This window comes from Hydra vulgaris, chromosome 06 (genome assembly GCF_038396675.1).
Source record: "Hydra vulgaris chromosome 06, alternate assembly HydraT2T_AEP".
NCBI lineage: Eukaryota > Metazoa > Cnidaria > Hydrozoa > Anthoathecata > Hydridae > Hydra > Hydra vulgaris.
In genome coordinates, this window is record NC_088925.1 from 35658404 (window position 1) to 35671594 (window position 13191).

Here is a 13191-nt window from a genome sequence, read left to right on the forward strand (position 1 = left end):
ATATTAAATTTGTTTTAATTAAACCTTTTTATAATAGTTATTGAATGCTAATAGAAACCAGAAACTTTTTCGCTTTAACGACCTTGGGGGATCAACCAGATGCTTTGACAGCCTTTGGGGAACCTTCGCTTTAACGCTTGGGGGAACCTTCGCTTTAACGGCCTTGGGGAAGCAGTAACTTTTTCGCTTTAACGGCCTTGGGGGAAAAAGGATTGAAAACTAAACAGTACACTGCGGTCCGAATAACAAACATTGACTAAAAAAAAAGAATTAGGTAACTGAATTAATGAACTCACGTCGTATAAAAATACATCTCTAATGTACAAATATGTCAGAAACGATATCGAAATTGGACGAGGTTGTTCCTTTTCAAGCTCTTGTTACTCTTCACGACTCACTTCAAAAAATATCGCGGAAGCATAAGTCCTGTGGTACATCTTTTTTAAATCAAGTAAGATTGATTGATTGTTTCTTGATATGGTTAGCAATTAGATGCTATTGAAAATCAATTGTTAATATTTTTTATTACATTAAAAAAAAAAAAAATCCTTTTTAAGAAAAAAATAGTATGTAGGTATGTGACAAAAAAAAAAGAAAAAAAGAAAAAGAAAATGTAAAGTTAAATTCAAAGACATCATTAGAAGCAGCTGTTAGTAACTAAAAAATATAATCAAACTTTTAATTTTTCGATGTCATTTAAGAAAGTTGTATTTTTCAAGCACAATATTTTTTGTAGGGAAAGTTGAATAAGGTTGTGACTGTAAATTGTAATAATGAACTTAAATTAGTCACAACTTTCATAAAGATCCAATTTAGTAAATTGGATTATTTTTATGGATATTGTGATTAATTTAAGTTCATAATTACAAATTGAAGTAATAACCTTATTACTCCTGCTATTTAAAAATTATTTCCAACTTTTTTTAGCTTTCAATTTTACCAAATTTATGTAAATTATTCACATAAATTTGATATCAATTAAAAGCTAAAAAAAAGTTGGAAACATTTCTTAAATAGCAAAGGTAAATACAATATGCTCATGGTAGTGTCACCACCGAAGGTGAGGGAACATGATGTTTAGCAGGACTTTAACATATCCTTGACTTCCTCTGCATCAATATTATGCAACTGGCTGCTGCGTCTCTAATATAAAATGTTCTAATAGCTTTAAATTAATTTTTTTGTACTGCCTCTCTAAAACAGCAACAATTGGTGATAAACAAGAAACAAACATCTATTCAAACTCTATGTTTTTTGGGCACACCAAAGCTATTGCTTTAAAGATCTTGTCATTTTCAAATAAATCATTTGATTATTTTATAGGATTATCTTTTACATAATTTTTTAATATTTTTTTCACCATTTTTATCCCTCCAATATGACTTAAACTTCCTATAGCTGACTAATAAAAAATAATATCTAATAAAGTCAATAGCTCTAAGAAACATATTTCCTTTTAACTGTTTTGTTATTAAATTCTATTTTTAAACTACTTTGTAGCCCGTACATAAAAATGTACTGGTACTTAAAAACTTAACAAACAAGTTGACTTGCAAGAGCTAGATATTGTCTTAAGTGAGTGTAAGTGACAATTTATTTCAATTTTTTTCTCATGAAGAATTTATTAGCTGAACAGCTGCATGAAAAGTGATCTATTGCTATAACATGACACTGTGTTATAGTTGTAAAATGAATAGAGTTTATATGTAATTCTTCCTTGAGTTGTTGCATCAAAGCTAAGAGCAAGAGATTGGCTGTAGAAAGTGCAACAAGGTTGCTAATTATATCTAATTTATGAACCATCTCTTCAACTGTACTATGATGTAGAAAATTTTCTATATTTACAATACCTAAATTTTAAAAATATTTTTGCTACAAAATAAATATTTTTTGTTAGTATCTAGTTATTTTTAAGGCAATGGGAAGAAATGCAAAAACATTTTCAAATGAGAAGTGGAAAATCACTTTTAATTACTGTTATAGTTTAAGTAATAATGTAATATAATATTAATGATGTCACTTCCCGTCTTCTGAATATTATGGTTATTAGTAACGCTATTTATATATAATCTATTATACATACGGTTATTAGTTACACCATTTAAATACGATAGATGTTTGTAGTTCTTGTATAGCCTTTTTCTTATATTTGATAAAAGCCAAAATATATATGAAAGACTATTTTATTATGGTTTACAACAATTTTATCAAATATAATTAAAAATCAGTATGGATGCAAAAATATTCAAAAAAGTACTGTGCAACGAACTAAACGAAGAAGACTATATATACTGGAAAAAAATGCTATCAATTTATCTAGATAAAGCCACAATCCCAGAGGACTGTAAACTTCAAGTCTTATTCGTTCTATGCGGAGTGAAGGCTTTTACGATAATTCAGGATGTTACATCATAAGACGATGCAATCAAAGTTCTTTATAACAAGTATCAAAAACGATCAACAGCGATCATGATGTGCCATAAACTTCGCTCTTTTAAACAAAAAGAAGGGGAATCAATTGAAAGGTTTATGAGTAACTTAAATTTTCCAGAATATGTCCAACAGAACCTCTAACAGCAGATCAACATAGTAACCTACTAATATGTGATGTTTTTATAGCTGGTATTCGCTCACCTTCTATTTGTCAACAACTGCTTGAAGCTGTAGATGACAATCTAGAGTCACTTTATAAAACAGCTCTTATGATGGAATTGGCCACCAAAGATGCCCTTAATTTGACAACAATCATGACAGCTACTACCACGCTACTAACTTTTGCAGCAAGTCATAATCTTACCAAATCTCCCTGTTTTTGATACAGTAATGATCCACATCCAAAAATCAAATGCCCTGCACGAAACTCTACATGTACACATTGTCATAGAAAGGGCCACTGGGCAACTGTCTGTCTTTCTAAGAAAAGAAAAAAAACTGACACCAAAGCAGCAGTTGTTAAAGAATATAATGAAAAGGATGATAACACAATAATATCTATGGTCATAGCAGCAATTGACTCATCTGATTAACGTCACCATAAACTAATTAACGTCACCATAAACGAAAATCTAACATATGCACTGTTAGATACTGAGTCCGACAAAACTTTTATTACATCAGAACTTCTTCAACAATGGAAATTTTCATACAATACTCAATCTACCTCAAAGGTATCACTGGCATTATTATTAGTTAGCGAAAAATTAAAAGTACAATTCCTCATTGTGGACAACTTGGTGGCACCAGTAGTTATCGGAATGGACGTGTTAACATGTTATTCCTCAATTACCATCAGTTTTAAAGAAAACAAGGAGCTTCTAAAATTTTGTTTAGCAACAAAAAGTATTAAATGTTCAACATACGCCTTAATACCTGGGATTGATATTAACAAAATAAAACCAGTAGCTACAACCTCACGACGTATTCCAAAAAATATCTCCGTCATAACAGATGAAATAAACGGCTTACTAAAAAAAGATATAATTCAAGTAAGCCGCAGCCCTTGGCGAGCTCAATGTTTTGTAGTATGAACAGGAAATAAAAATTGCCTCGTGATTGATTATTCAAATACAAATAATTTACACACTCCGCTCGATTCATATCCTACACCACGAATCGATGACTTGATACTTAAAATAGCAGTCCATAAAATTTTTAGCACAATTGATCTCAAATCGGCGTATCATCAAGTGAGAATACAACCTGAAGATTACAAACTAACCGCATTTGAAGCTAATGGCAAATTATAGGAGTTTTTTTTTTTTTTTTTTTTTGTTAATTCACCTCCCCAAGGCCGAGAAGGCCACTACATACGAGGAGGCTACTTAATTGTGGTTATAACCCTCTCTCAACTCTATAACTCTGAAACACGAACCTTGACGAACAAGGCCGCTGTGCGGAGAAACAAGTTGAGCGCGGTACTACTAGGGACGTGGTGGGGATCGAACTCGGAACCTCTCGCTTATAAAGCAAGCGCTCTACCATGACACCACTACCGCATTCAAATGCTTACCCTTTGGATGTACAAACGCGGTACCAATCTTTCAACAAGTAATGGAGGAATTCATTCAGGATAATAAACTTGAAAACACATATGCTTATCTTGACAATATAATTATCGGTGGAAAAGATGCCCAAGAGCACAATAAAAATCTTAGTCGCTTTCTACACGCAGCTAAAATCGCCAACATTGAGATAAATGAAGAAAACAGTAACTTTAAAAAAACTCATATCAAATTCTTAGGCCATATTAATGAAAATGGAACTATAAAGCCAGACCCAAAAGATATGAAGCACTGATAAATATGCCTGAGCCAAGATCATTAAAAGAGCTAAACCGAATGATAGGTTTATTTGCTTATTACGCTAAGTGGATACACAATTGCACAGCATTAACTCTCCCACTTACCCAAGCAAGAGACAATTTTCCAACAAAGGGTTTAACCCTAATGCCAAGGAAGCAATGAAAATACTCAAAAAAAAACTTGTAGAAACTTGTCTAGCCTCCCCTAATTTAAAAGTTTCATTAACAATAGAAACTGATGCCTCCGACTCAGCACTCGGAGGAACACTATTACAACTTGGCAGGTCCATTGTCTAGTAAGCGATTTATAAAATAAAATAAAAGTTAAAAATAAATATAAATATGATAAAACTAGTATAAAAAGAGTAAAATAAAAATACATAATCGGAACAAAAAAACTAAATAAAAGTCCCCGTAAATGCAGACTAGGATTGCGTGTGTATATATATATATATATATATATATATATATATATATATATATATATATATATATATATATATATATATATATATATCTGTGTGTGTGTGTGTTTGTGTGTGTGTGTGTGTGTATATATATATATATATATAACAACTTCACTTTCAAAAAGGTTGCAAGCAACCACTATTAAGTTACGAGTTACTAGAACACAAAGGATAGAATAACCAGCACGGAAAGGGTTAACTGAAGACTTAAAAAGTTGTAGGTTGTGTAAGTCAAAAAAACATGAAGATGGGTGAGAGTTTTGATGTTTTTCAATGTGCGAGGAAAAAATCCAAATAAATAAAAATTTTTATAGCATGAAGGGAAAGATACAGTAAAAGGATGCAACTTTACTGAATGACAAGCCGAGTGAGAATAAGTTTTGGTTGATTTAACTAGAGATGATGGCTTATTTGAGTAGCATCCTTGATAGTATTTGTAGAAAAAAGAAAGAGATGAAATCTTACAACAAAAGATCATAAGATAAGACATAAGATTGTATCAAAGAGATACAATCTTACAACAATGATATAGTAGCTCATGTTTGGCAGATAAAACCAAGCAGGTCAAACCATGAATGCAATTCCCAAAAAGGGCTCCGGATTTGAAAGTCACAAAAAAATTACTTTTCCTAGTTTTTTGAAAAAATAGAGATGAGTTATTTGTATCTTGTCTCTGGGTCCAACTACATTTGTAAATGTAGTTGGACCCAGGGACTTTGTATCCCTGGGTCCAACTACATTTACAATGTGCTTTTAAACCTTGCCTGAGAGTGAGATTTTTGTCATTTGTCAATATAGGAATGTCAATAATATTAGATTTTTAGCAGTAAATAATTGTGTTTTGTTGGAGTTAACGATACAGAAGTAAAGATAGAACCTTTTGTTTCACCTAAAGTGAAATAAAGAGTGTAGGCCTTCCGGAATGAATACTGCAGTTAGTAAAAAATGATTTAGTACAACAAGAGTGCAACAAAAATCAAAAATGAAAAATTAACGCGATGGCGTTTGGAATTAGCTGATATTAATTATACAATTTCTTACAGGCTGGGGAACCAAAACATTGTAACAGATGCCTTTTCAAGATGTTGCTCGACTGTAAATAACACTAAAGCGTTTTACAGTATCCATTCCCAGCTATGCCATCCCGGAGTTACAAGAATGATACATTACTGCAAAACCAGAAATCTACCATACTCCACTGCAGAAATCAAACAATTAACATACCAATGTACAACTTGCAATGAACTCAAACCACTTTTTTACAAACCACCCACAGGTCGTCTCATTCAGGCAACAAGGCCTCGGGAACGCTTATCGATGGACTTTGTTGGACCTTTACAATCCACTACAGCAAACAAATACATCCTCCTGGTGGTTGACGAGTACTCACGCTACCCATTTGCATTCCTCTGTCAAGACATTTTAGCTGACACTGTTATACGACACCTTCTCAGCCTCTTTTCATTATTTAGTGCACCATCATCTATTCATACAGATCGTGGAACTCAGTTCAAAAGCTTAAAAATCAAAGTTTTTCTAGAAAAGAATGGAGTAATTAAAACTAGAACCACTCCTTACCATCCCCGAGGCAATTGTCAGTGTGAACAAATAAACGGAACAATACTAAAAGCTGTTAGTCTAGCTCTGAAAATCTTAAGTCTAGGAAAAGAGAAATGGGAAATAGTATTGCAAATGGCTTTGTCCTCCATAAGAGGACTTCTGTGTACCGTCACTAACGAAACACCCCATCAGAGGATGATGAACTTTCAACGCTCATTAATAATAGGCACTGTTTGTTCAACAAAAGAACTTGCCCCACTAGAAGACCTAAATCCCTCAACAGAATCAGTCCAACAACAATCCGGTGATTTGAACATTGAACAGATGATCATTAGCAACAATATTAGCAATTCAATAAACAGAAACCAAGAAGAACTAAATGAAACTAACTTCAAGCCAATTAGTTGAGAATTCAATTATAGATAGTATCCCTTGTAATCAGTCACCTACAAAGCGGTACCTAGTCAGCCTTTACAGAAAGTTACTACTCCCGAGAATCTTACTAACATACCATCAAGAACAGGACGCATTATGAAGAGGCCAAAGTATCTCAACGATTACTTTCCTTCCTAATACAATATCAGAGGTTAAGTCTATACTCTACGCCCTAAAACTTTCCTAACATGGAGAAGACTGTTATAATTTAAGTAATAATGTAATATAATATTAATGGCGTCACTTCCTGTCTTCTGAATATTAAAGTTATTAGTAATGCTATTTATATATAATCTATTATACATACGGTTATTAGTTACACTATTTAAATACAATAGATGTTTGTAGTTATTGTATAGCTTTTTTCTTATATTTGATAAAAGCCAAAATATATATGAAAGACTATTTTATTATAGTTTACAACAATTACATTCAAGAATGATTTTGCTATTTACATTTTCTTTTGTTAGGTGACTAAAGATTACACACTCTTTTGTATTTTTTGATATCTGGTTATAAGTGGTATAAAAATCAAACTTTTCATTAATAATTCCAAAGTTTTTAAAGTTGACTTTGATTGTTGTATATACAATAGTAAAACATAATTATATAGCCCTATTAGGTTATTATGTACATTCTAGCATTTTTATTACTTATTACAGTATTATATAGATAATATAAAATTGTCTATATAATACTGTTTTGTAAGCCCATATATATATATATATATATATATATATATATATATATATATATATATATATATATATATATATATATATATATATATATATATATATATATATATATATATATGTTTTTATTATAGTATATTTTTATATGTCCTCAAATTTTTAAGATAAAAATAAAACAACTTTATCTTGTTGTAGTTTTAAAAATTATTGAGAATAAACTCTTACTTCGTAATGTCTTTTTGATCAACTTTTTCAACTTGAGTTTAATGTCATATTTTTGTAAATACTTAAACAATTAATAATTTTAGTAATATGCATCATGAAAAACTTGGAAACACTTTTAAGTAAATTTTAGCTAACGTAAAACAGAAATTTAAGTATCCCTTTTTGACATAAAATTAATTTGAACCTTTCTTCATATTTTAACCCATTGTCTATTTATATTAATTTCTATTTTTGTCACTAATTATATAATAAATATAAATATATTCCTTTCATGATATAAGTTAAAATAAAAGATAAATGCAAAGACTGTTTTGTGCAAATCTAAGGTTTAGTAGCTAAAATAAGAAAATACATTAGTTGTTGGTAAATGCAATATTTTGATAAAGGTTCATGATGTTGAGAACATTAATGTTTGTCAAAACAATGTACAAAATATCAACCAGGCAACTGAGAAAGCACAAACTAGTCAATCCTTTGTTGAGAAAGCTGAACTTTTATTTGTAGCTAATTTCTTGCTTTTCAATAAGACTCCTTTTATAATTGACCAATAACTTTTTCTTCGCCATTTTATTCATACCATTCTTGCGACTTCTTGGAGTAGTGAATTGTAGCCAAATTAGGCCAAAATGTTGTGGGCATTTCATGCTTTTTAACAAATAGCAAAAAGTCTTTCTTTACGCATTCTTTTATATATAAATCTGTGTTCAAAGTATTACAAGTTTTGTATGATGTACTTTTTAAACCATAGGAGCAGATTGCTTGCTATATAAGAAACTTGGGAGCAAATTTTTCAGTTTGAATATTTTTTTGAAAACCCAAATTTTTCGGCTACATATCTATATTTCGGCTGATAAAAATATTCCTGCCCTGTCAATTGTGAAAAGTCCTTTTGGCAATAGGGCATCATCTTCAATTATGCACAGGTTTTCTTGGTTTCAAAAGTTAATGTTTTTTTGAATGGCAAATTGCTTTAATTTCTCCTTCAATGCTTTAAAGTTTTCTTTTTATGATATGCTTTATATTCTTGAGATCTAAGTACTTTTCCTATCAAAGCTTGGCTGTATTTAAATTTTCTCGCAAAATCTCTCTGAGACTGATATGGATTTGTCTTTATGAAGCGAATGATCGATTTTGCATTATAACTATCTTTAAGTCCTTTCTTTTTTCCACCCTCAGCTTCTCTTTCAATAGATTGAGTCTATTTATATCACCAAAAAATAAATCCAACTAATGTTCAAGAAACATCTGTCAATTTTGAAATGTCAACTTGTGACAATGAGGGATTTTAAAGAAAAATTTTTAAAGCTATTTTTCGATTTAATATTTGTTTACTCGTTTTAATCCAATAGCAATTATAACCAATACTTATTACCATTACAATCAAACAACAACACATTAGTTTCTGTGTGCAAAAAAGTTAAAAAAATTTGTCAAGTAGTTTTTGAGTAATAAACGATTAAAAGGTGCTGAATTTCATTGTGTTTAACCGATACTGCAGAGAAAGAAAAATTTGTGATTTCTTATAAGAAAATAATGGCAAGAGCAAGCAGTGGCAAGATGGTGTCAACTAAATTGAAATAATCACAAAATCTAAAAAAGTAGCAATTGATAGCAAGAATGATTTATGCTACTGATGCCATCAAAAATTTATCAAAATTTGAATGGGATTAGTTGTATAAATTATTCCATTTAAATTTCTTATACACAGGATATAACTCTCCTTATAGAATTGATCTTGGTATAAAATAACTGTTTACAAAAACAGCTCAACTAGCTGTTCAAGGTTGTTTCTTGATCAGTCTGTAGCTATGACTGTTGATGGGTAAAGTAATGTCCATAATGAACCAATAGTCTGCAAGACTATTGGTTCTAATGTGTTGTTGATAAATAATATGTTGTTGATAAATATCTGAATTCACTTGCAACAGTTGCAATAGTGAATTCAGATATTTATCTTAAAGATATAATTAATATATCTGACCATTCACATACTAAACATATTTGAATATTGAAAAAATATATATATAAGTAAATTTATTTTATAAAAATTTTGCAAACAAAGGTTACATAATGTATAATGTTGTCTAATATAAAACAGTGAGAAATTTGTTTGAAAATGCCTTCCTTGTTTTTTTTAGTATATCACTAATGTATGTAAAGAACATTGTTGGGTGTTCTTGCGACAGTTCTGTATTTCTTGTGTTCTGTATTTCATCCTGTACTAAAATCCTAAACTCTCTCCAAAAATTTTATACAAATATATTGTTGCCCTTTACCAAGGAAATTGTCACCTTCTGTTTGCACATATTCTTTGCTTTTTATTGAACAAAGATTTTTTGAAAATAAATATTTACATGTTTTAATAATGTTTAAATCATTCACAAACAGTTTGACACTTTAGCGCCAAAAAAACAGAGTATATACGACCTGACCAAATCACCATTTTGGCTTAAATGATGCAAGTTTTGAGAAGCTTACTTGAATTTCTAGATTCTTATCTTTGTAAGACACATTTAATTCTTTTAGTTGATTCTTTGTTTTCTTTGTTTAAGGATGTTCTTTCGGACTCTACTGCTACTTATAACTCTTTTATTGTAACCACAATAACGTTTAAAAAGAAAAAGGTAACATCTAAAAGAACAAAATGTCTGAAAATTTATAATTGTAATAGTAAATATAATAAATAATACTAATAAACATGATAATTAAAGTGTTTAAAAATAAATTCAAAGCCCAGTGCCAAGTCTCTTATTGTGGCCTCCAAAGCTGAGAAAATGCTTGGTTTACTAAAACATACCTTTATAAGCAGAGACTCAAAACTATGGCAAAAACTTTACATTACATATTACGCCCTCATCTTGAATTTAATATTATGATAAGGAGCCCTCATCCTCAGAAAAATATTTATTAGAATAAGTTCAGAAACAAAATTCTCATATGAGTTGTTGCTTTATTTCTAGGAAACAAGGTGCACCAAACTAGGCCTCACCACCTTTAAAGAAAGGTGCATCCCTGGTGACATGATCCAAAAATATAAAATAGACAATAACATTGACATCATCTCCTGACACTCTTCACCTTTTAGCATTCCTTCTTTTTACAGCCATCACACATGTATACAACAAGAAAAAGACAATAACTGTCTTGTCCAATAAAACTTTTTTAACAACTACATTGCAGTAGGATGTCCTTCCTGACGAAGATTCACAAATCAGATTTGTTAACTGATTTAAGATTTCTTTTAACATTGTTATATCCACTACAATGCATCATCTATATAATCTATTGTGACCGTCCTAGTGGTTAAACAAATTAGTCTTGCTAACTGATGATGTGTTCAAAGGAACATGCCCTTAACAATCAATTTATTAACTATATTAACACTTGGTCAGTTTTTGTATAAAATTTATAATATAAAAAATTGTTACATATACAAAAAAATAAAAAATAAAAAAGTTTGTGTTTTTCAGTTAATAATAATTAATTGTCACACTTAATTATGTCTCATAATTCTTAATTATTCTTATAATTCTTAATTATGTCTCGTAATTCTTTTTTTCTTCAAATCTATATGAGTCTATAAATTAAACTAAATATAAGTTGTTTTTTTTAGTAATTTCTAAAAAAAATTGGGTTCTTTTGTAATTATAGTTCAATTTGTTTCTTTTGTTTTTTAAGTTTGCCCTTTTTAAGGCATGTAAGATTATCAGTAACTAAGAATATTAAAAGCTTAAAAAAAATTTACATTTTTTTGTAATTTTATTCAGTTGGGTCTTGTAAAATAGATGTTTTCATAGTTTTTAAACATATATCAACTCCATATTTCAATATTAGATTTTTTGAATTCCACCAAAAAAGCATTTTTAAAATGTATGTTCATATTTTTCCCATTACTATTTCTTATTTTATTATTAAAAATATTTGTAAAAAATTCTGTGAAAGTAGACACGTTTTTGAAAATGGGACCAATATTAAAATTGCAATATCTTGGAAGTTGTTATTGATATAATTTTTTATGGAAAACATTTTTCTTATAAGATTTTAATGTGAAAGTGAAAATACAATTTTTTTTCTTTTCTTTAGGAGTTTTGTGCAGAGCCCTCACCTGTAAAAAAGCATTTTCACATAGATCCAATAAGTTTGGATATTTTTACTGAGCAAACAGAGTCAATTTCATCTCAAGTGAGAAACCCATTTTTTGAAAGTTGTTTAAGAAATAAAATATTTGTAAATTTGCAAAGTTGCTTGAAGCAATCTGCAAGTCGTCGTTGGTGTTATTATGAATGGTTTTACTCAAATATTGATAGAGCATTGCTTCTGGATCAAAATGACTTTGAATCATGTTTACAACATTTGTTTAAAAATTTAAAGACCAGAATGTTAACTAAAAGACAATGGTCAATAATAAGAAGAATGATGGGCAAACCAAGACGCTGTTCGCCTGCTTTTTTTAATGAAGAAGTCAATTATTTAAATGAAAAACGTAAGAAAATTCGTTATCTTCACCAGCTGAAAGGTTTTGAAGTTGCAGACATGATGCAATTTAAAGGTATTTGCTTTTAAATGTAGAGATAATTAATAATTTAATAATGATAATTTTTTAACAAGATGCAAATAATTGTTATATTGGTTCAACAATTTTAAGTCATTACTCATTATTTTGTTTTTTTAAAAAAAAAAAAGAAACAAATAGGCTAGAATAGAAAGATTTTTTCTTATTTCGATAGTTCTACTTTTACTAATCTAGTACTAAAAGTGTCTTTTAAGCTTTTCTAAGCTTCGGGTTATTAAAAGATAAAAAAGGTTATCAAAAGATAGAAAAAGTAAATAAAATTTGAAAACATGTAAGATAAAATGTTTTACAGTTAGTCAACTAAAAATGTATGAATTCCATCAATATTGTTCAATGTAATATAATCCTCAGATTTGTCCTTAACACAATGTTCTTCTAATTTTGCATTATACTATATAATTCTACCAATATATACTGTTTGTAATATCCATGAATCTCCTGATTAAATTTATTAATCCCAAAATATTCTTTAGGGTCATCCACTTGTTCTGATTTATCTATATCAACCTCTGTTGGTTTTAGCCTTTCTTCTGATAACATGTCTTTGAGCTCTGTGGCAAGTATTGGTAGAGCACATTGGGGGTGGGACAGCATAATTTGGAAAACCTTCCAAAATTTATTTTGTAATGTTTTGTTCAGTCTGCTGGAATCAAGTATCCATTTTTTCAAAAAAAGGTTGACATTATTACCCAACCACTCCTCTTGGATAGCATCTGTCCTATGACACAATCTTTAGGTTGCTTATTATTCATAGTTGCAGATACACCATACCAAACTAATCCATTTATCAACATTACTTCTGCATGAAATAATTCACAAATAATATCAACTCTTTATTGTTACCAATTTTGACAGTTTGTTTCAAAGTTTTTTTTACCCATTCCGTACTAAACTCCATATCTGACTAGGCTTTTGATTGCCAATACACATCAACAT

General features: G+C 29.7%; 1 protein-coding gene across 1 annotated transcript in view; it reads left to right on the forward strand.

Moving 5' to 3' along the window:
- Positions 1–200: 200 nt before the first annotated feature.
- LOC100204282 (protein lin-9 homolog) overlaps positions 201–13191 on the forward strand; it is a 31494-nt gene continuing 18503 nt past the window's right edge. Inside the window, exons 1-2 of the mRNA XM_065799976.1 lie at positions 201–451; positions 11766–12231. Coding sequence (XP_065656048.1) covers positions 329–451; positions 11766–12231 — 589 coding nt within the window. The 5' untranslated portion in view covers positions 201–328. The remainder of the gene's footprint in view (positions 452–11765; positions 12232–13191) is intronic.